Genomic DNA, 20,613 nt, shown 5'->3' with positions numbered 1-20,613 from the left:
ACAAATTTCTGAAACTGTCGATGCAGAAGGATGTTTCAAGAACTGGTGACAACATTGATTCTTTTACTGAAGCTTGAAGGGGAACTGGCTGTGGCACCAGGTTTCTTGGCCCCACCAAATCTGGATTATGCTGGATACCATAAATACATAGCTGAAATGCTTCCATCTGAAAGACCTGTACTGTATGGACTAAGGAATTTAGACCAGAGGAATATCTAACGTGTCATGCAGACCATTCAGACCATTTCTTTTTCACTTTGAATTTAATGTGGGGTGGGAAACAAGGTATGATACTACCTTGCTTTTCTTGTGTGTTTTTATAAAAAAGTACAGCAACAGTAATTTACCAAAAAAAGTTACAGTTGGTTGAGTTGACGAGTCTAGTCTTCACCTCTGTGAACGCATTTTTGTTCCCATCTCCTGCATGATAAATCCCCTTTGGGCAGCTTCCCTGCTCCTTCCTGCTTGTGCTGAGCATAGGAATTCCCTCCCAGCCTGCAGCCCTGGCTTCTTTCTGCCACATTCACAGCACGGCCTAGCAGTGATGTATAGGGTCCCCAGGGCAGGAAGAGCAGCCCAAGCACAGTGCTATCCCACCACTCCACTCCCTGGGCCCTTGACCTGAGCAGGAGCCATGTGGCTGCTCCAAGAGACTTCCCTTGCAGGCAGTGGCTGAGGAGGAGGTTTTCAGGGTTTTTCTAGTTTTCTGGGAGTATGAAGAGGTGAAATCTGGGCAATGAGGCTGTCTGACCAGCTCTTGGCCTCAGCACCTCTCTTCTACCAAATCTGGAGTTTAGCAGAACAATAACATTCATTCCTATAAGCTATCAGATGCTGCGTTGAAGGGACCAACCCTAATACAAAGATAAGCTTTGTCACTTAATACGGAGTTAACTGGGGTGGGGCACTGTAGTTCTGTTCATAGACAAGATACCTCAGACACCCAGGTATCTTTGTACAACCAAATTGGTTCCAGAAAATTGTAAAAGACTGGGGTTTAGGCATGGAACATCACTGGTGCTGTGCTTAACAGATTAAGTGAATAAAAGATGAACAGTAAAGGAAAATGTAATCAGCAAGCTCCGCTAGTTCTGTTGTCAGACCCTGCTGTCTTCTGCACCTTCCTTTCTGAGTATAGACCTGAGAAACTATGTCCAGATGCCCCCAAAAATGGCATATCATGAGACCAAGCCTTCAGCTCCTCATCCTTACCAGAGTTAAACTCCCCCATGACTGCCACTCTTCTTCTGCAACTCTTCATCCTTTTCTTTACTCCCTCCTTTTCCTCTGGGCACTCATTTTTCTTTCCTCTTAGCACCATGGAGGTTTTGCAGGAGATAATATGACAGCTCTTCATGCAAGTAGCCAAACAATGCCTCATTTCCCAGGGGGAGTTTGTGCTTTTCGTGTTCAGTTGCCATCCACTTTAGGGAGCGTGGATAACTATGTATGGCATTCATCATTAATTCTGCCAAAGCTAGGGCTGAAATGGAGACTGAGCTGCATTAATATTGTGATTTCAGTTCCTGCTAATTAGTACTGTAAAGAATTGTTCTTCATTTATGTTCTGTCTCAGTTCCAGAGCAGGCCTGCAGGGAGGGGGAGAAGCTCTTCTGGAAGGTGAGACATGTATGTACCTGTGCCTGCACTGTATTTTGCCTAATGCTTGAGACTGTAAGGACTGTGGGTGGTGGAAGGGGTGATGGAAGCTATTAAGTACTACAGAAATACAAACTGCTAATCACGCTTGACTGAAAACCAAGGCAATCTCAGAGTACATCCTTGTAACAGCAGTCATTGCAAGCCCAGGGATGATGTGTTGGTGGGCTTTGGAGGTCAGTGTTACTTGAAAATGTAAAGCTAAATAGAAGCTACTAAGTGTTAACTGGTTTGCAGTTATTTCTCTCAATACTATTGCCAAGGAGACAGCTAAGGTGGGGGGACCATCTCTGGTTTTTATCTGCCTAAGAAAATGGGATGTTTGTGCTCTCCTGGAGAAGAAATCAGACTTGCAGTGATTTGTATTGGCATGGACAGGTTAAGAATGTCCTGCATGATACTCTGGACATGATTCCCAAGGAATTTAACATGGCAAAAATAATGCAGAAGACTACAGCCTGAAGCCCCTATGCCCTTGTCTGCCTTCAAGAGTGTGAGAGGATGAACCTCCTCCTCTCAAAGATCCATAGGTCTCTTACAGAGCTGAAGCTTGGTCTGAAGGCAAGTGACATTTTATTAACAGTACTGTTGATCTTCTGTGTATTTTGGGGCTTTTTGTTGCTTTTTTGGGGAATGAAAGAATAGCTATTCTTTATGATGCCAGTATGCTTTTTATTTTTCTCATAGGGGGAGTTGATGTTTTCTCCTCACATGCAATTTCTGCAATCCATACTTTTCTCTGAGGCTGTGCCAGACACATGGGCTAAACTGGCATATCCATCTACACACAGCCTTGCCTGCTGGTAAGTACTCTACAGTAACAGGGTTTAGCTACTATGCAGAGCTATTCCAGTGCTCTGAATCCAGCATCTTTGTTCCATTTATTTTTTTTGTCCAAAATTTGTCTTAATGCAAGTCAGTTTGAAGTGTTTTGCAGAAATGCTAAGCACTTTGCTAAGGCAAAGGGTCTGTCATCTCCCTTTGTCACAAGTACTAGGGGTGTTCAGCATCTTGTTCTTCCTTTTCCCCTAGCCTGCCACCACCAATATCCAATTGCAAGTGGTTATATATGGATAAAATAGGCAGGGTTTTTTTGAAATTCCTCTGATATCTCATGGCAATGTATGCTGCAGTATGCTCAGAGTCTCTGTCAAACTCTCTTGTGCTCCTGATTTGTACTTTGCTCTGGCTTATTGGAAGTTTAAATGGTATCAGACAAATTGCATTTAATAAGCCATCAATTCTTGTTACCAATTTCTGGCAGTTTCTGAAGGTGTGTTAATATGACTTATGGTTACGTTCAGGTTTCTCCAAGATGTTTTACAGGACTGAGCATACTCACATTCTCTGTTGCCAGCAACTCGTCTCATGCTGATCACCTTCTACAGTTGATTTTGGACATACCTACATGAAGGAAGGAACAAATTCCACCAAAACCATGATCTTATGCCTACGTAAGCATATACTTTCTCGTTACTTCAGCCATGTACTTTTTCTGTACAAAAGGACTCTTACACTTGAAGCCTGCAATTTATCTTGTCTAAAATCCATATAGATTAAGGCAGAAGCTATTGCTGCTTCTCTTTTTAGGGTTACCGATCTTCTCGTGCACTAAGGAAAATGTGACATCTGGACACAGGACCTCGTGCTGCCAGTGGTGGTGTGGCTTTCTGGCTTGTTCAATCCTCAGTCCTTTCTGACAGGTAAGCAGTGATGGTTGTAAGGAACCAGACATATGGTTTCACTGTCAGACATTTATTTTTTACTATTGGTGTTAGCTATGTTTGTGATGTTGTTCGGAGAGTTACGCACAGTTTAAATAACAAGATAAAAAACAGCCAAATATCAGAATAACCATCTCCTGAAAGCAGGGGGAACAATCCAAACTCATCTTCAGTCTACTCAGAAGTGGGAAGACAAAGCTATTAAGGAAATAAAAGATTGACTCTCATAGTTTAAAAAGGGTTAAGAGTGCAAGTTTTCCTACCATTATTACTTAACCAATTCAGTGCATATGTCATGGTACCATTCTGGTTTATTTCGAAGTATTAACACAGTTACCAGGCTAAGAAGAAAAAATAAATTGGTCTCCCAGTTCTCTTTGTGCAGTTGTTGCCACAGTACAGGATGAAAAAGCTTCAGCAGTGAATTGACGTCTCATGATCACAGCACATATCCATGTATTTATTCTGAAGAGCACAGTGAAGCCAGATAAAAGGCCAGGAGCAGCATATCTCGAATTCTGCATGGCCACCGATGTCACTGAGATAATCCTTTACTAGCCTAGCAAAAAGGTGGCCAGGAGCTCCTCACAGGACACTCTGGCCAGGCTGCCATCATTCCCTGGAGAAGACAGGCTGTGAGAGCCCAGGGAGTGTTTGCAGCCCAGACACTGAAGCGCCTCTCCCTGTACTTGGAAGCAGAAGGGGATGGCAGCATGAAGGCTGGCAGGCAGCTCCTCTTCTCTCTGCTGCTTATGTCGAGGTCCCCAGATGGCTCATTTTGTGCTACAAACATAGAGAAACCCCCAGTGTATTTTTGACTCCTTTTACTGACTCTCTCCAAGCTTTCTCTTTTGAGCGCTTGTTCCTGTCAAGGGCTGGGGAGACGTAAGAACTAGAATAGATGTTAGCTCGGGCTTGTTCTGAACAGGGACTCAGTCGGAGAGAAGCGGTATCTCTGAATGCAGAGCAATGCAGTCTTGCTCCCCTGCTGGGAGAGGGGGTGGTGGTTGTTTGGTATTGTGTAGAATGTTTTGTTTTCAAACAATTGCATTCATGCATTTTTTTGCCTTACTTCAAATAATGGCCAAAGGAAAAAACAAACAAATAAACCCCAGTCAGTCTTGGGCTTGAGCACAACTGGCCCAAGAGGGACATGTTAACAGTTCTGACATTGAAACTACTCTCTGGATATTGAATTATTGGAAGTATTATTTTTTAAACTCTAATGGAAGAACAACTGGTCTTTGGATAAGGTGTGCTTGACTGCAGATGTTACCAAAAGACCAAAGAAGATTATGGCCACCCGCCAAGGGAAGGAGCCTGTATCTGTGGGCTTTTCATGGGAGGTAAGAAATAAACTTAAATTGCTTGATCTCAGTAACCTAGTTCAGGGACTCTAGCTGGGTTCGTTAGGTAGATAAGTTCCCTCAGAAGTCAGACTGAAGTGCTGTGATCCTATGAACAGCACCAAGGAAGTTTAGGAGTGGTGGTGGATTGTTGGTGTTGGTCCACGGTGACTTTACATATACCAGCTTGGTGTCCCAATCACTGACTATATACTTCATGCATTTAAATGTTAACTGGGTTTGAACAAGGTCTGCATTATAGTAAAGCAGCAGCTCTCATCTAGTTGAGGTTCAGAAGCTATTCCAGAGACTTTAAATTTCACCCTGATACTGATCACCTAGAAATTTTCTGCAGCTCTTGGGGGTGCAGAAGAGGGCCAGTAGTTACCAGATGTTGGTAACCTGGATCAAGCCATCTACACAGTTATAGTTAAAAAACACAAAAACAAACAAAACCCCAAACCAACCAACCAAACAAAAAAAAATATTTCAAAATAATCTTTCTCCTGTTTTTCCTTCCACCTTGGCAGAAAGTTGTCAGTCCTAAATAAATATCTAAACAGTTTTGAATTTTTTATCTGATAGGCCATAGTACTTATATGCCACTGGGGAGACATACCAAGAAGCAAGGAAATACTTGAGAACCCCTGTATTAGCATGAGGTATAATGACACACCTAAGTGGAAAATGTGTAAGTACGTCAAGAGTAGATTTTTCATCTGGATTTCCAAGCAGTCAATTATTGCAGTAGCTGTAATATTGTTGTAGGCTGTCCCTGAATAGACATTGTGTTCATCTTTTGACAACTCTTTTAACAACTTTCAGAGGATAAAACATTGTACCTTGCTCTTTTGCAATTTTATTTTCCTGAGACTGAAGCATCTAGTTTAGGAATGACAATTAAGGCCCGCAGCCAAAATGAGATTTTAGTTTTATCTTAGAAAGGCTGTCAATTAAGTTACAGATAATTAGAGGAAAGGTGAATGACTCCAACAGGCAATTAGAGAAACATCATTACTTGTACTCTTCACCACATCTGAAAGAAAGCAACTCCTTTGGAAGGGAGTTGCTGCTTTCCCCTTGGTAAGCCCCAAGGGGAAAGTCAGCACTGGGGACCCGAACAATGGTGAGCATGTCATTTGATTGTTGCTTTTTGAAATGGTAGCCTGAATTTTTCAGAGGATTTTTTTTTTTTAAATACTGTCTCTCAAAGGGCAATACATTCCTCCTCTGGGTATGAGGAAGGTATCAAGGCACCTTGTGAGCTGCGGTTTCTGTGTTTGTGTTGGTATGTGCAAATATAAACCTTCCTGTTGCTACATAAACACTCCTAAAATCCAAAACAAGCATGTGAAACATTTTATATGCTAGTTTATGTTAGAAGACCACACCACAAAGTTAACAAAGCCAGCATCTTTCAGAAAGTGCATGGCCCTTCAGCAGCACAGAACTCATTTGTCTTAACTATGCTGAAGTACTTGTTTGATATCTCACTACACAAACGTATGCTAAATACTCCAGTGCAGTTCTCCACCTTTTGGAATACTTGACCATAATAAACTAGTGGAGAATTAGGAGGAAATCTGAGCACTTGACTTTGACAGGCATGTTCAGTCACAGGCATACTCAAAGTCCCGACTGTAAGTAAAGTAGTTTCCAGTCCCCACTTTCAGTAAAAAGGCATGCTGATGAAACCAGAAGTCTAGTCCAGGCATATGGTACATACCTCCACATTCGTACACAGAGATAATGCAAACTAGGCCATCAACAGTCTAAATCTGTATGTTCAAATGTAGCTTTAAGTATTTAGCAATAAGGAACTATTTAAACCCAAATTATTCTGGTCTTGCACTAACAGAACACCAGGTAAACCATGTGCCTACGTTTACTGCAGGCACCTGCTGGGACATCCAGCTGGAAACCATAGCTGAAGCCTGGCTCAAGGAATTGACTCAAGCAATGCCAGCCACTTTTCTAAGGGCTATTCCAGTGGATTGAAGGGAAACTAAGAACGTTTTTTTAAATGTCCTGTTTATAAAACCAAAAGCAGAGGGCAAATTTACATTTGGACTTCAAAAAGCAAGGAGAAGCCAGCTAAATCGGTTCCAGCAGGAGTAGCTTTACTCTTGGTGGTTTAGTACTAAACTTGCAATAGCATGTGCTGCTTTCTCAATCTGCCTTGTAGTTAAAGCAAAAGGAGATAAAAATTTCTCATAGTCAGATGGAGCAGATTTGTTCTTGTGGGGGACTTTAACCTCCCAGGTATCTGCTGGGATCACAGCACAGCAGAGAGGGAACAATCCAGGTGGTTCCTGGAACGTGTGGAGGATAACTTCCTCACACAGCTGTGAGTGAGCCGACCAGGGAAGGTGCCCTCCTGGACCTGCTGCTTGCGAACAGGGAAGAGCTTGTGGGGAAGTAAAGGTTGGAGACTGTCTAGGGTGCAGTGATCATGAGATGATTGAGTTTTTGATCCTTGGGGAAGCAAAGAGAGGGTTTAGTAAAACTGCTGCCTTAGACTTCTGGAGGGCAAGTTTTGACCCGTTCAAAAGACTGATCATCAAAATCCCTTGGGAGGCTGCCCTGAAGGATATGGGAGTCCAGGAAGGCCGGATGTACTTCAAGAGAGAAGTCTTAAAGCACAGGAACGGGCTGTTCCCATGTGCCAAAAAACAAGCAGATGGGGAAGCAGACCGGCCTGGCTAAACGGGGACCTTTGGCTGGATCTCAAGAACAAAAGGAGTCTATTGCCTTTGGAAGAGGGGGCAGGTCTCTCATGAAGACTATAAAGATGTAGTGAAGTTATGTAGGGAAAGCACAGCTAGAGCTCAACCTGGCTATAGATGTTAAGGATAATAAAAATGTTTCTATAAATTCATTAACAACAAAAGGAGGATTAGGGAAAACCTCCCTCCTTTATTGGATGCTGAGAGAAGCATGGTAACTAAGGATGAGGAAAAGGCTGAGGTGCTCAATGCCTACCTTGCCTCAGCCTTTAGCAGTGGAACTGGCTGTTCCCTGGACACCCAGCCTCATGAGCTGGGAGATGGGGAGGGGAAGCAGACTGAGGTCAGCACAGTGGAAGAGGAGATGGTCAGAAACCTGCTGCACCACTTGGATGCACACAGGTCTGTGGGACCGGATGGGTTACACCCAAGGGTGCTGGCAGATGTGCTCACCCAGCCGCTGTCCATGACTTACCTGAAATCATGACTAACTGGGGAGGTCCCTTTGGACTGGAGGGTGGCAAATGTGACACCCATCTACAAGAAAGGCAGAAAGGAGGATCCAGGAAACTATAGACCTGTCTGACCTCAGTGCCAGGGAAGGTCACAGAGCATGATCCTGAGTGTCATTACAAGGCACATAATGGACAACCAGGGGACCAGGCCGCCAGCATGGGTTTATGAAAGGCAGGTCCTGTCTGACAAACCTGATCTTCTTCTATGGCAAGATGACCTCACTATTGGATGAGGAAAAAGCTGTTGATATTATCCACCTGGATTTTTGAAAAACATTTGACAGTTTCCCATAGATTTCTCATAGAAAAACTGGCTGCTCATGGCCCGGATTAGCGAACAGTCTGCTGGGTCAAGCACTGGCTGGATGGACAGCCCCAGAGAGTGGTGGTCAATGGAGCTAAATCCAGCTGGTGGCTGGTCAGTGGTGTTCCTCAGGGCTCGGTGTTGAGACCATTTCTGTTCTACATCTTTATTGATGCTCTTGATAAGGACATAGAGTGTGTCATCAGTAAGTTCACAGATGACACCAAGTTAAGCGGGAATGTCGATCTGCATGAGGATAGGGAGGCACTACAGAGAGACCTGGATAGATTGGATCGGTGGGCCAACGTTAACGGGATGAGCTTCAACAAGGCCAAGTGCCAGGTCCTGCACTTGGGCCACAACAACCCCCTGCACGGCTACAGGCTTGGGGAGGTGCGGCCGGAGCTGTCTGGAAGAAAAGGATCTGGGGGCTCTAATTGACAAGCAGCTGAACACGAGCCAGCAGCATCCTGGCTTGTGTTAGAGATAGTGTGACCAGCAGAAGTAGGGAGGTGATGGTCCCCCTGTGCTCTGCACTGGTGAGGCCACACCTGGAGTTGTGTCCAGTTTTGGGCACCTCAATACGAGAGAGATCTCGAGGTGCTGGAGCGAGTGCAGAGGAGGGCAACAGAGCTGGTGAAGGGTCTGGAGAATAAATCCTGTGAGGAGAGGTTGAAGGAGCTGGGACTGTTTAGTTTGAGGAAGAGAAGGCTGAGGGGAGACCTCATCACTCTCTACAGCTCCCTGAAAGGACATTGTAGAGAGGTTGGTGCTGGTCTCTTCTCACGGGTGATTAGTGACAGAACAGGAGGGAATGGCTTTAAACTCCAACAGGGGAGGTTCAGACTGGACACTAGGAAAAAATTTTCACAGAGAGTGGCCAGACAGTGGAATGGGCTACCCAGGGATGTGGTGGAGTCACCATCCCTGGATGTGTTTAAGGGTTGTTTAGATGAGATGTTGGGGGATACGGTGTAGGGGAGAACTTTGTAGAGTAGGGCTGATGGTTGGACTCGATGATCCCAAGGGTCTTTTCCAACCTGAATGATTCTGTGATTCTATGATTCACCTCACAGAAACACAGTCCTTTGTGTAAAACTTAACGTGCTCTGTTATTTCCTCATACTTCAGTGCCATGTTCATGTACTTTCCCACATGATTACACCAGCTACAGGAAAGGTAATGGGAAATATCAGCATCTGGGTGGAGTTTGACTCAGAAAATACTCCTCTTGATTATTCTTTATTCTCTCTACATTAAAAAAAACATGTATCTTACAAGAATTTTAATATAATCATACTGCAATACAAACATGATGCATTTAAACAAAGTTTTCTGAAAGCTTGGTTATACATATGAAAAAAAATATCTAAGTATGAACTATATGTAAAAAAAAAAATCTTGAACTTTATGATTTAAACCCGTTAACCAGCTATGGTTGCTGTAAGGTGGTTGGTTCAGGCAGCAGGTGAATCACACAAAAACTGCTAGTGAGCAATTCTTTTTCTTTAATGGGATGATGTTTAAAATTTTTAATTTTTTTTTTTTTTTACAAAACACTTTCACTTTCATGTTTCAGTCATTAATTGCACTTTGGAATAAAAAAAATCATCCTCCCACAGGTAGGTTGCATCGGCTTTGGCTGGAATATAATAGCATTCAGATAAAAAGTACCCTTCCCTTTTTTGCAGGGACAAGTTCCACAAACTACAGGTGGAGGAATAGGTTCAGAATGCAAAGGTTGGAAAACTGAATCTTGGAAAACTGAATCTTTATGTTCAAGTTGGAACACAAGGGGATTTTTGTTTCTTTAAAGACAGGGTACGCTTTATCGGGAGTTGTTAAACACCCTTTCTGCAAACTCGCACAATTACATAAATAAAAATATTGCTCAGATTGATCAAGTTCTCCATCACGTGGCTGTGTAGCTCTATTAAAAATTAACCACTCAAGGTTCAAGAGTGCCATTTCATTTAATGTATAGGTCTGTGCATGTAGATTTCTCTACCAAAACATTTTCCTGAGAGATCTTTTGCATAAGACCACATAAATCAAAAAGTTTGTAACACAGAAAAGCATATACTATACTCTACAATTCTATCTTATATAAAACATAGTAATATCCTTTCAAAGTTAAAATTTGTCAGCAGATTGACCAGTTGCAGACACAGCTTGAATTCAGTGTTCTCAATTGTCATCCGCCAGTTGTTTTTGTAAACTAGAAGACATGTGAGAAAACCATGTTAGTGCTTTTTAGGAAACTCAGGTTCCCCAGAAACAAACAATTTCCCAAACTGCTGAAGATGACAACTCCCAAAACAGCACTTCTGTATGTTTCAAGCAATAATACAGCCTTCAAAATAGGCAAAAGCATTTCAATTTCTTAAACAAATGAGTTGTTTACTCAGACTCACTATTGAAGTTGATTTCAACCTAAGAGAAAACTGAAGTCCAAGAGACTTCTTTTGCATAGGCCCAAGATCTGTCCTAGGCTACAGAAGTCAAGTATTATTTAAAGGGCCACAATACTTTTAAAAGGAATGACCACAGGGCATGGCCCTCACCTTTCCAGGTACTCCTTAACGTTGTTGTAGCCACAGAACTTGGCCAAGTGGATGAGCATGCCCGTGGCACAGCGCCCGTCCCGCCGGCGGCAGTAGCTGCAGTTGCACACCCCACGACAAGGAGGACAGATCCAGGCCTGCAAGGGGGTGAATGTGGGAGCAGAGTAAAGGCAAGCCATAAGCAAGGTTATATTCACCTTCTTGTTGTTCAAACAGACATAAGTATGGCTTCCCTACCAAGTGATTGTTCAGGGCAAGGTTTTAAAAGCCTATATCAGCCAGCCAACCTTGTTAACCCTTTCCAAATTCTGCAGGATTAAAGAAATTAAGTACTCCCCTGCTTGCTTGAATACTTCTTACTTTGAAGACTCAGGTTATCTGATGTGCTCAATACTAATTTTCAAATAGACTAAAGGCATCTTTAATGCCTATTGGTTAACTCATCCTATGCTAGGTTGACCTAGCTCTGCCTGCTGGTGTAGCACAATTCCTGGCACTCAGTTACCCAGCATGTACATGAATCCAGGCACCTCCCAGCTGCTCATCAACAACACAGACATATAGGTGCTAACAGCCTGTGTTACATAATAGCAGCCACTGCCACACTGGGTCAGCCCATCAGAGCTATTAGTGCTTCACTGTCCTTCAGACCAGGCCTGAAGCCCGTGTCTAAAGCAACAGTGGGGGAGAGGAAGTCCCAGAACAAGCTGAGCACAGAAAGAGCAATTCTGCTGAGAGGTCTTTGTGTACCAAATGACTTATTCTCTAGCAGCAGCCTGTGCTCTCTCCTTGCTCAGCGCCTCAGGGGACAACAGAGAAAAGGGAACCAACCCCAAGACTTTTACGTATCCTTTTTTTTTTTCATCATATTTAAAAGCTAGAATCTAAAACAAGGAACCTGCTTTGCACGCCACATTACTGAGAGCATTTTAAAAAGGGTACATTTTGGAATTTTTCTGAAAGGGAACAGATTCCTTTCCTTAAAAGCTCTCACACTTCCCCTCCACTATCTGGTAAGCAAGTGGATATTCAAAGTCCAAAGATGGGTGGACTGTAACCAAGGTCCAGTACCTTCCACTGGAGTTCCAACAAGATCAGTGTCAGTCCTAACAGTACTACAGATCTTCTCATGGCAAAAAGCTTTCAACACCATGTTGAGTGTATACTCATCACAGCTTACTAACAAAACTGTATACCTTACACTTTCTTTCCAAGCCCAAGAAATTATACTTACTGGATCAAGCAGTGCTGATTTCACATCTTCCCCGTATCGATTTCGAAGACACGGTCCACAAAACTGCCCCCTTACTCCTCCACAGCCCTGGTTGCGACAGACTGTCTTTGTATCAATTGTCTTTTGTCGACACTGGTGGCAAGTACTACCCTAAAGTTGGAATGGAGGAGAAACACATATATATGAGGGATATCTTAAATGCTGATAGCAAAGCACAAACTTCAAGCCAAAGTCAAATTCAGCAATGAGAAACTTAGTAAAAACCACCTTCTGTCGTGATAAAACATAATAGTTATCCGGAGAAATGCTAGGAATTTTAGAGATGCTGCCTAGCTTCAGTTGCACTGGGAGTCTCAAACTACATGAACCCCATGTTGCAGTTCTGATCCTTTCTTATCTAGGAAAAAACTAAAACTATTCAGAAAATGACCTTGTGATTCATGTCTGCAAATACAATGAAGCATGAAATATATAGTAAGCTGATCACTTAGATCTTTATGACAATAGTAGCCAAATCCAGTGAAGGAAAGGAAGTAGTTCCATCAAGAGCTTTGGAAACTACCCAGCTCATACAGAAATGTCATTTCCAGAGGGAGCAGCAGGGATTACTATTATTTAATGGTACAATCACCACTGCCACAACATTTGTATTGTAAGAATGAAAGATAAAAGGGATGTCAACTCTCATCAGTGGTGAGTCATAGCTATAGCAAATTCTACTTAATAAGTCTATGGCAAGAAGGCAGTTTTTTGCAGAAGCAAAAAGTTGGTGGGGCTTATCAACCGGCACAGGCAAGCCCATGGAAGCCTGGCAAAGCTTTCAAAGTTTTGCTCATGTGATATAATGATGCCAAGCTGCACTCTCCAGCACCTCAGGAAAGCATACCTTTTAACAAGCACCAGTGAACTACTAAGAGACTTTCAAGTTCATCAACACACTAAAGAATACAGCAACCACTTACTAGAACTTTGTCATAGATCTTGTCTTTAACAGTGATTGCAATGTTGTCCAAGTCCTCCTCAGTAATATCCTCTACTGGACGGTGAGACGAGTACTTTGATGATCTCCTCCTTTTGCGCACTCCACAATCCCCCTGCTAAACAAACTCATCTCAACACCTTTTGTCTGGTGTCATGAAGACTCTGTCACCAAACCTGGTGACAAATTCTTTCATTTATAATAAGTATGCAGTCTAGAGGGGGTGGACTACAGGCTTGTGGACCACTGGAAGAACAGGGAACAGAGTTCTCAAATCATTACCACCTCTTCCTCTCCTCCCTCATCTTTTCTCTACTCCATTTATTATTTGTTCTGTTTATATGTTCTTCCTTCCCATCATTGCTACTTCTATTTCCACAAATCCCTAATATGCATTCCCTGCATACTTCCACTGTAACTCTTCACACTCTATTTCTTCCTTCTCAAAATAAGGAACTATGACCATCATCTGCCTTCCCATGCTTTTTTCCTTCAGTCTCCTAGCATAATCTCCAATTGTTTCTCCAGTGACAATCTCTAATGTCCTGCAAAAAACCTTTACTGAAGTTTTAGCTTACTCCTGCCATAACCAGCCTTTTCCTCTTACCCTGTTTGATATGTGGAAGAGAGTCCTCCACTCACTGTTAAGTGCTCTTTTTTTCCTTCCAATGATCATTCTCTTTGGCCCCTATTCAGGTACAAGTCTCATTTGATCTACAGCCTTCCCCCTACCCCATTCTTAAAACCTCATTTGTCCTTCACCCTAGATCAGCTCTGTTCTCTCCAAAATAGTAATTTACCAGCCAGGTTCTCATTCAGTGCTACTCCACTTTTTTTTAATAGCTGAGTTCCCTCTGTAATGCTTCAACTATGCCCAGCACTCATTCCTACAAGCAGAACTGGGATCCAGCCTGTGCAGATGCAGACTTAGTCTTCCTCATAAAGGCTATACAGTAAATATAACCAAGACAAATGACCACCATAAGCTAAGGGATGAAAAAAACAGATTTTTAAAAAATGGGGAAGAATAAAACCGTCAGCTTTTGAATGGCTAGCCAATGCAACAGCAGTTTGTTGGTACAGATTCCCTTCATTCACACTGGAGTGTGAAGAATGTGTGACGGGGGAGTCGAGGGCATCCATCACTATCAGCTATAACTCTGCTACTTCAGAGAAGGGTTTTGCTAATTTTTTATGAGTCTGAAGATAGAGAAGATCTGCTTTGCCACCCCCACCAGCCCCACTGCCCTGCCGCTCAAAGGCCTTCTACATTGTGGGCTCTAGTAGTTCTCAGATAATGAATAAATAATAAGACCATAAGTTACTGCCATGTTATGTTTGGATAACACATATCAAAAATAGAGCCCAGCTAACAGGTAAAAGATAAGGCAGGAAGGCCTGAAAATAACTTCTTCTGTAGCTAATTCCAACTAAAGGTTCTCACTTTCTGTAGGATGTGATGTCTGTTCTAAGTGCTGGCCAACAGTTTAAATGTTTCCTAATCCCTGACTAGTGGAGATACCAAAGTCTGGCAAATACCACACTGAGTCTCTTCTTCAGGAGGTTTTGTTGACTGTAGGTATCGAAGTGTTCTGCAAATTTGACAGCCGACACAGTAAATTTTTCCAAGGCAAATTTTTCTGGTGGACGAGCATTCCTGGTTGGGTTCATGCGACGTGTTATCTGGCCTTCAGAAAGTGTCCTCCTTGGGATCTTCTTCTGTTTCTAGAAAGAGAAAATTCCAGTAACTGTCCTTTCAGTTATGCTTGCAGTGTTAAACACCAGAAATGATCTGAAAATGTCTGTAATACACTAGTACTATCATGAATTAATCAGTTCTTCACGCATCCCTTATTTGTTAAGCCAAACCTCACCAATTTCTAGAATTCTTAAAGTGTTCTTCCTACACCCTGTACCTTTTTGCTCCTTTTAAATGCCACACCTTCACAGTCAGATTCTATTCCAATTAACATCACAGAACTATACCAAAATTTAATGTATGGCATATCAAGGTAGAAGATAGCTCTCACTATTCTACAGTAGCTAAATGTTCAGATTTCCCACAACCTGAATACACCTTCAAGGAATAATTAAAATTCTACGTTATTTTGGCTTGTTTGTTTGCTTTGGTTTGTTTGTTGTTTTGGTTTTGTTTTTTTTTTTAAATTGAAGGGCATTAATAAGCTGCTTCTCCTGTTTCCAGATTCCTAAAACCTGGACATTTCTAGGAGGCACACGATACCCTCTTCATAATGTCACACCTGCCAATTACTGCGTGATTTAATTCATGCACTGACACCTACCATAAAGGCAGCTACTAAATTGGACAGTATAAACAAGATTTAGGAAGCAAGTCTGCTTGCCACCATACACTTTAGTTTATTTCCTTCAGAAGAGGTGAAAGGCACATTACAAGGAAACAGATTGGAAGTCAAAAACCAAGCAGATGAGGTAACTAGAATACTCCTGATGCCTTCCCCCTTCCTCAAGTAAAGATACTAAATAAAAGTAGCAGGCTTATGTACGTATTTGAAGGATAACTTTAAGCTTCTGTAGCATTTAACTAGACTAGCAAGGCTCCAGCCTTTCAAAGACTGTATAATTTGGCTTCACTTTTTCACCTGACAACACCACACCAGCATTTCTATATGGGTTTCCCAAAGGCATGGCCCTTCAATTTTTCCTCAAATCTCTTTTGTTTATAATATACTTGAAAAAACATTATACAGAACCTAGAGGGTTAATAGTTCTCTGCTTCTAGCCAAGAAAAGTCAGTTGTGAAATAACTACAGTATCATTCTGGGTTCATGTTGAAGTGGTTCAATTTCATCATCATAGGTCTGCTGGGAAGTGTGAGTTTTAAAAGAGAAGCCTGCAAGAGAGAAATTAACAGGATCCAAACCCAAAGGAAAACTACTTCTCTTACTTATTCCCACATACACAGGCATTTGTCTAGCATCTCAACAGTATTTCTAGGGCACAAATGATAAAGAATCACCTTGGTCTCCATAGTTCTTCATAAATTATCTTACAAAATTCCATTTCCTCACATAACTTCTGGTACTTAAATACTGACCAATAGCAAATCTACACAGATAATCTGACCAAAACCAAAGAAAACCCGAACAAACTTGGTGAAAGCATTTCATGAGGAAACACATTAATCCTAAATCTAGAAAAAAAAAACTGCCACCTCTAGCCAGCACCAGAGACTTACCGGAGGAGTAGAGGTGGGCGTTTTCACCGGGAATAGGTCAGGTATGGAATTCAGTTCTGCCAGCAGCTGAGCAAGCTGAAATCGACAGTGATGCCACATTGAAAATTCACTGCAAACTTGCCAACAAGCAACACCCATCATCCGCTCTTACACGCACTCCACTCCGAATTATATCTAAACACCTGAAGTTTCAGTTCATTAAACCTTTCTGGAGGCACTTTATTTAAGTGGGGCTCCTAAAAGGGGTTCATTTACCCCTGAATGAGCAAAACTCTGCAGGCAGTTCTAACGTCACAGCTCCCATCTTACTGGGAATTAGAATTAGCTAGAATTACATCCACTCTTGTCAAAACGACACTTCAAGAGGCGCATTACAACATGGTTACAATATCTATGACTGACAATGAGAAATTCACAGTTCTTATGACAGGAGGGAGGAAAGGACACCAAGATGCCCTTGATCAGAAGGCCATAAGATGTTCTCTGTGGGCTAACACCTGTGTTTTTTTCCAAGGAACTCAGCCCTTAAGCAGTGATACTGCAGCAGGGAAACTTTGCTTGTCATTTTTCAGTGGTCCTTCGTAGCAATGACTAGGAACATCCCTTTTTCAAACTTGACAGCTAGTGATTTCACAAATGACCCAAACCACAGCCAGTAATGCTACATACCCATTGCTTTGTGCAGATACACACAGATGCATACATGGGTACATGCTCATTTGCAAAGTCACAAAACAAGTAAGCCCCACTGGCAGTTCCCCTAACCATGGTGTATGCAGTATCAGAAGCACTTGAGAAGGATGGTCTGTTGCACCATGTAGGAGATGTCCTGAAGGTACATTTCAACAGAAGCAGTGGCTGAGAGGTCCAAAAAAATAATGACATGTTCTGGAAGGCCAGGATGAGGCTATCTTCTGAAAAGCCAGCAATAGTGGGTATGAGCCAGGCTGCTAGGTCTCTGAGACCACAGTAACAATCATGAGATTAAAAGCTGGATACAGCGTTTCTCAGATTTTCAGTGTGGCATTTATTAAGAGCTATTTAATGTTACCACAACTAGGATGGCCAGTCAATTTCGCAATGGTTGAATTAGAAGGATGAGTGGAAGGTGAGAATGGTGAAGACCAGCAAGACCAACACAACAGCAGTGAGGATACAAGACATAGTAGAAACACAGGTACAAAACTAAAGCAAGTTTTTGCATGGCAGCTGCAGGGCCACACACCCAAGAGGTGTACTTGAACCCCTAGACTGCTTGGAAGCTGTAACTTTTCCTGGAATACCATAAAACTGAAGGAGCCACTGAGGACCCAACATCAACTTGGATTTGCATGGCAGCGTAGTAATTAAAGAGAGCTGGCAGCATTTTGGACAATAGAGGAAAAAGCGTTAGGGAACGATCAGTGACTCTCTTTTCCACACCTACATGCACACGTACGCACCCTTTCAGGAGTTATATAGCAAAGCATAACTGTAAACACCACATCCCACACAATGAAAAATTACATTTATCGTCCTTAGCAGTTTTTAGCTGGCTTTTCAATCAGTAACTGCAGCAGATCTGTCAAACACAAATGAGAAGTAGAAACTTTATTGTGCAAATAACACCACAAACCACCTGAAGGGACCAGCTGGTTTTCTGAAACGTTCTGAATGTAACACTGCAACTCGGGCATCCATAACTTTGTTCAAAACCGCATACAAAATGTTTGGTTTAGCTCTGGTTTTAGACCTGAGCATGCTAATCCTACCTGAGGCTATTTTAGGGGTAAACATCTGAGTGATGATGGTCCTCTAGGGTTTTCCCGGAAGAAAAATTCAAACACAAACCATCATGAGATTTTCCCAAAGTCCCAGCACAGCACCAGCATTGAAGTGTGCTGAAGCTAAGTACTCGGATGTAAATGTCGGGGAACAAACCACTGCTCCTAAGTCTTACCATGGCTTTATTTTCTTTAATATTCATGGCTCTCTTAAGCAGAGCACTGGAACTTTCCTCCTGTGTTTCTTTAATGTCTTCTTCAGACTCTGAAGCAGAGCCCTCTAGTTTGTCCCACTGCTTGCAGCTTATTTCTTTTGAAAGAGGTGTAAGGGACTCGCTGTCCTTCAGAGGTAAGTTAGAAAAACCCTGTTCAGGCACTTTTTTCTCGGACGACTTTCTGGTGGGAAACTGCAAGGCAACACGAAGGCCAAAGCTTCTTCTCTTGGGGGAAACTTCCTTCTTTGCCTCTTCCTCCTCTTCTCCCTCACTAGCTAATAATTTCTCATGTTCTTCATCACTCAGGTCCGACTCCACCACCTAGAGTTCAGAAGAATCCCATGTTACGCTATTGGCTATGACACAAGAAAGGTAATTTTTAAATCACTAATTCTAGGCAGCAGTCTCACCACCCAAAGGTACTGTCATAAATTCACCATGATAAACAAAGTTTTTAAAGTTCACAGTACACGGCTTCTTCCTGTGCAGAGACCAACACAAAATCTATGTATTAATACATAGTATATATAATATATATATTAATAGTATATATAATACATATTAATACATTAATACATAATACTGTCTGGATACAGACATGGCTGTCATCACAGGAACAGTATTGTCCAGCACAGTCTGACTACAAGCTGGGGAAGAAGTTCTAATTTCTAATATACAATGTTACAGTAAATAAAGCTTTTTCTCTCTTTTAAGATAGCACATATTTTTCTTCAGCGTGAATAAATAACATCATGGTGTATCAGAAATAATCCTACTAGAACATGAGTTTTACACAGAAGAGAGAAAAAAAGAAGCCAACATATACATTCTTGCACAGGTGACTGCCTTTACCAGAACTCCCTTCTTGTTTACATCCACCTCGCTTGAAGCAAAACCTTCAAACGTTTCCGTTTCAGAGTCAGTGTCTTCAGTGAAAATCCTCCGCAGTTCTTCAGTAAGGTATCTGGACTGAAATTGAACCCCCTGTAAAAATACCAGCCAGTAGCCATGAGAGACAGTCAGATACAGAGTAGTCACACAGTCACGATAAACCTGTTCTGAGGTTCAGGCAGGTACCAACTAGATGGCATATACTGTGAAAGCAGCACTTCACAGGCAAAGCCTGTCAAAAGAAAAAAAATAGAAGACATTTAGAGTTTCAGCACTGAGTTATTTTAACTTAGCAGGTTTTTTTTCCTCATTTTGAGCACAGGGCTTTAACTGAGCTGCTTCTTGTGGGGGAAACTTTCTTTTTCCCCTATTCCTCCTCTTCTTCACTACTACCCAATAAAAATAAATCAGTTTTCTTATGTGTAAATTATCATGTTGTTTTGTATGTTTTCTTCTGGATGTAAAAAAGTGGGCCTTGAATGGAAGAAAATACAAACCACAACCACAGTAACAAAAAGCCCTCCTTTTTTCACTTAGCAGTAGAAAAACCACTCTCTTCTGGGCTTGCTGCAGCAGTACTCAAGCCTCCTGGAGATAGTCTGCTCCTTCTCATGCTATTGCACCATGACTGAAGTGCCAGATACCAACACAAAACCACAGAGCTTTGAACAGCCTGACTAACATCCCTCCACCTTCCAACTGCTCAACTCTCCCCCTGTTGTAACAGTGCGGTTTACCATTCAAACGTGTTCTAGGGTAGACAGATCTCAGATTTCTGCACACAGTCTAGGAAGTAAAAAGCCCATGAAAAATAAGATCTCATTAAAACACTCTTCATGGTATGCACGTTACATGCCAATTAAACACAATGCCTTTACTAAATCAGAAATGTATTTCCATACTTCCAATCAGAATTAGTAGAAGACCATCTGTGAACTTGACCCTGTTAGTCTCTCAAGAAACTTGTCCATGGTAGGAACATAACCCATGTTCACACCACACCTGCCTCTTGAAAATCAGCAACATGCAAGTTTGTATCCCCAGTTTTCCTCTGCTATTTCTTCCTCCCACAGCAGCTATGACCTTTCATACGATGCACTTGCTAAGTATCTTTATTCTTCCTTTCAATTTCCTCCCTTCCCTGACTTTAATTACACACTTCTTTATGTTAATATCTGGTGAAAACCAGATACAATAGATGAGTGCAAAAACTTACAGGGGAAGGGGAGGGGGGAGCTACTGCATATGCTATTTCTTTACACTTAAACATCTCCTACAAATTATTATGGGTAATTGGAATGAGTTTTCTCTGAGCAAAATTACTTTATTCTTTTGTTGATAGCTGCAGTGCAGCTGCTTGAGCAAGGAACAAACATAATAGGAAAGTTGCTTTAAAGTTAAATTGCATTTCTTGGATGGAAGCTGAAGTTTTTATGCATTCTATGTTTTCATTAAATACCACAATGAAGGGGGGGG

General features: G+C 42.1%; 1 protein-coding gene and 1 long non-coding RNA gene across 5 annotated transcripts in view; one reads left to right on the top strand and one right to left on the bottom strand.

Moving 5' to 3' along the window:
• Positions 1-955: 955 nt before the first annotated feature.
• LOC113476434 lies at positions 956-3,359 on the top strand. Its single transcript, XR_003397727.1, has 4 exons — positions 956-1,629; positions 2,347-2,462; positions 3,017-3,113; positions 3,250-3,359. It is a non-coding gene; the product is annotated as an uncharacterized LOC113476434 (long non-coding RNA).
• A 6,427-nt stretch (positions 3,360-9,786) lies between these two features.
• Positions 9,787-20,613, bottom strand: part of CDCA7L (cell division cycle associated 7 like) — a 14,390-nt gene continuing 3,563 nt past the window's right edge. For 2 of the 4 annotated variants that reach the window (XM_026842036.1, XM_026842038.1), the window contains 8 exons: positions 19,099-19,230; positions 18,208-18,567; positions 16,269-16,343; positions 14,591-14,776; positions 13,035-13,169; positions 12,073-12,222; positions 10,839-10,975; positions 9,787-10,492 (listed from right to left, as the gene is read on the bottom strand). In XM_026842036.1, the coding sequence (XP_026697837.1) occupies positions 10,462-10,492; positions 10,839-10,975; positions 12,073-12,222; positions 13,035-13,169; positions 14,591-14,776; positions 16,269-16,343; positions 18,208-18,567; positions 19,099-19,230 (1,206 nt within the window). In that variant the 3' untranslated portion in view covers positions 9,787-10,461. The remainder of the gene's footprint in view (positions 10,493-10,838; positions 10,976-12,072; positions 12,223-13,034; positions 13,170-14,590; positions 14,777-16,268; positions 16,344-18,207; positions 18,568-19,098; positions 19,231-20,613) is intronic. The other 2 variants (XM_026842037.1, XM_026842039.1) reach the window with 2 other exon arrangements.

The sequence above is a fragment of the Athene cunicularia genome (assembly GCF_003259725.1).
Source record: "Athene cunicularia isolate RWA chromosome 2 unlocalized genomic scaffold, athCun1 chr2_part1, whole genome shotgun sequence".
Taxonomy (NCBI): Eukaryota; Metazoa; Chordata; class Aves; order Strigiformes; family Strigidae; genus Athene; species Athene cunicularia.
The sequence above is the reverse complement of the archived record's forward strand: the minus strand, read 5'-3'. Positions and strand labels throughout refer to the sequence as shown.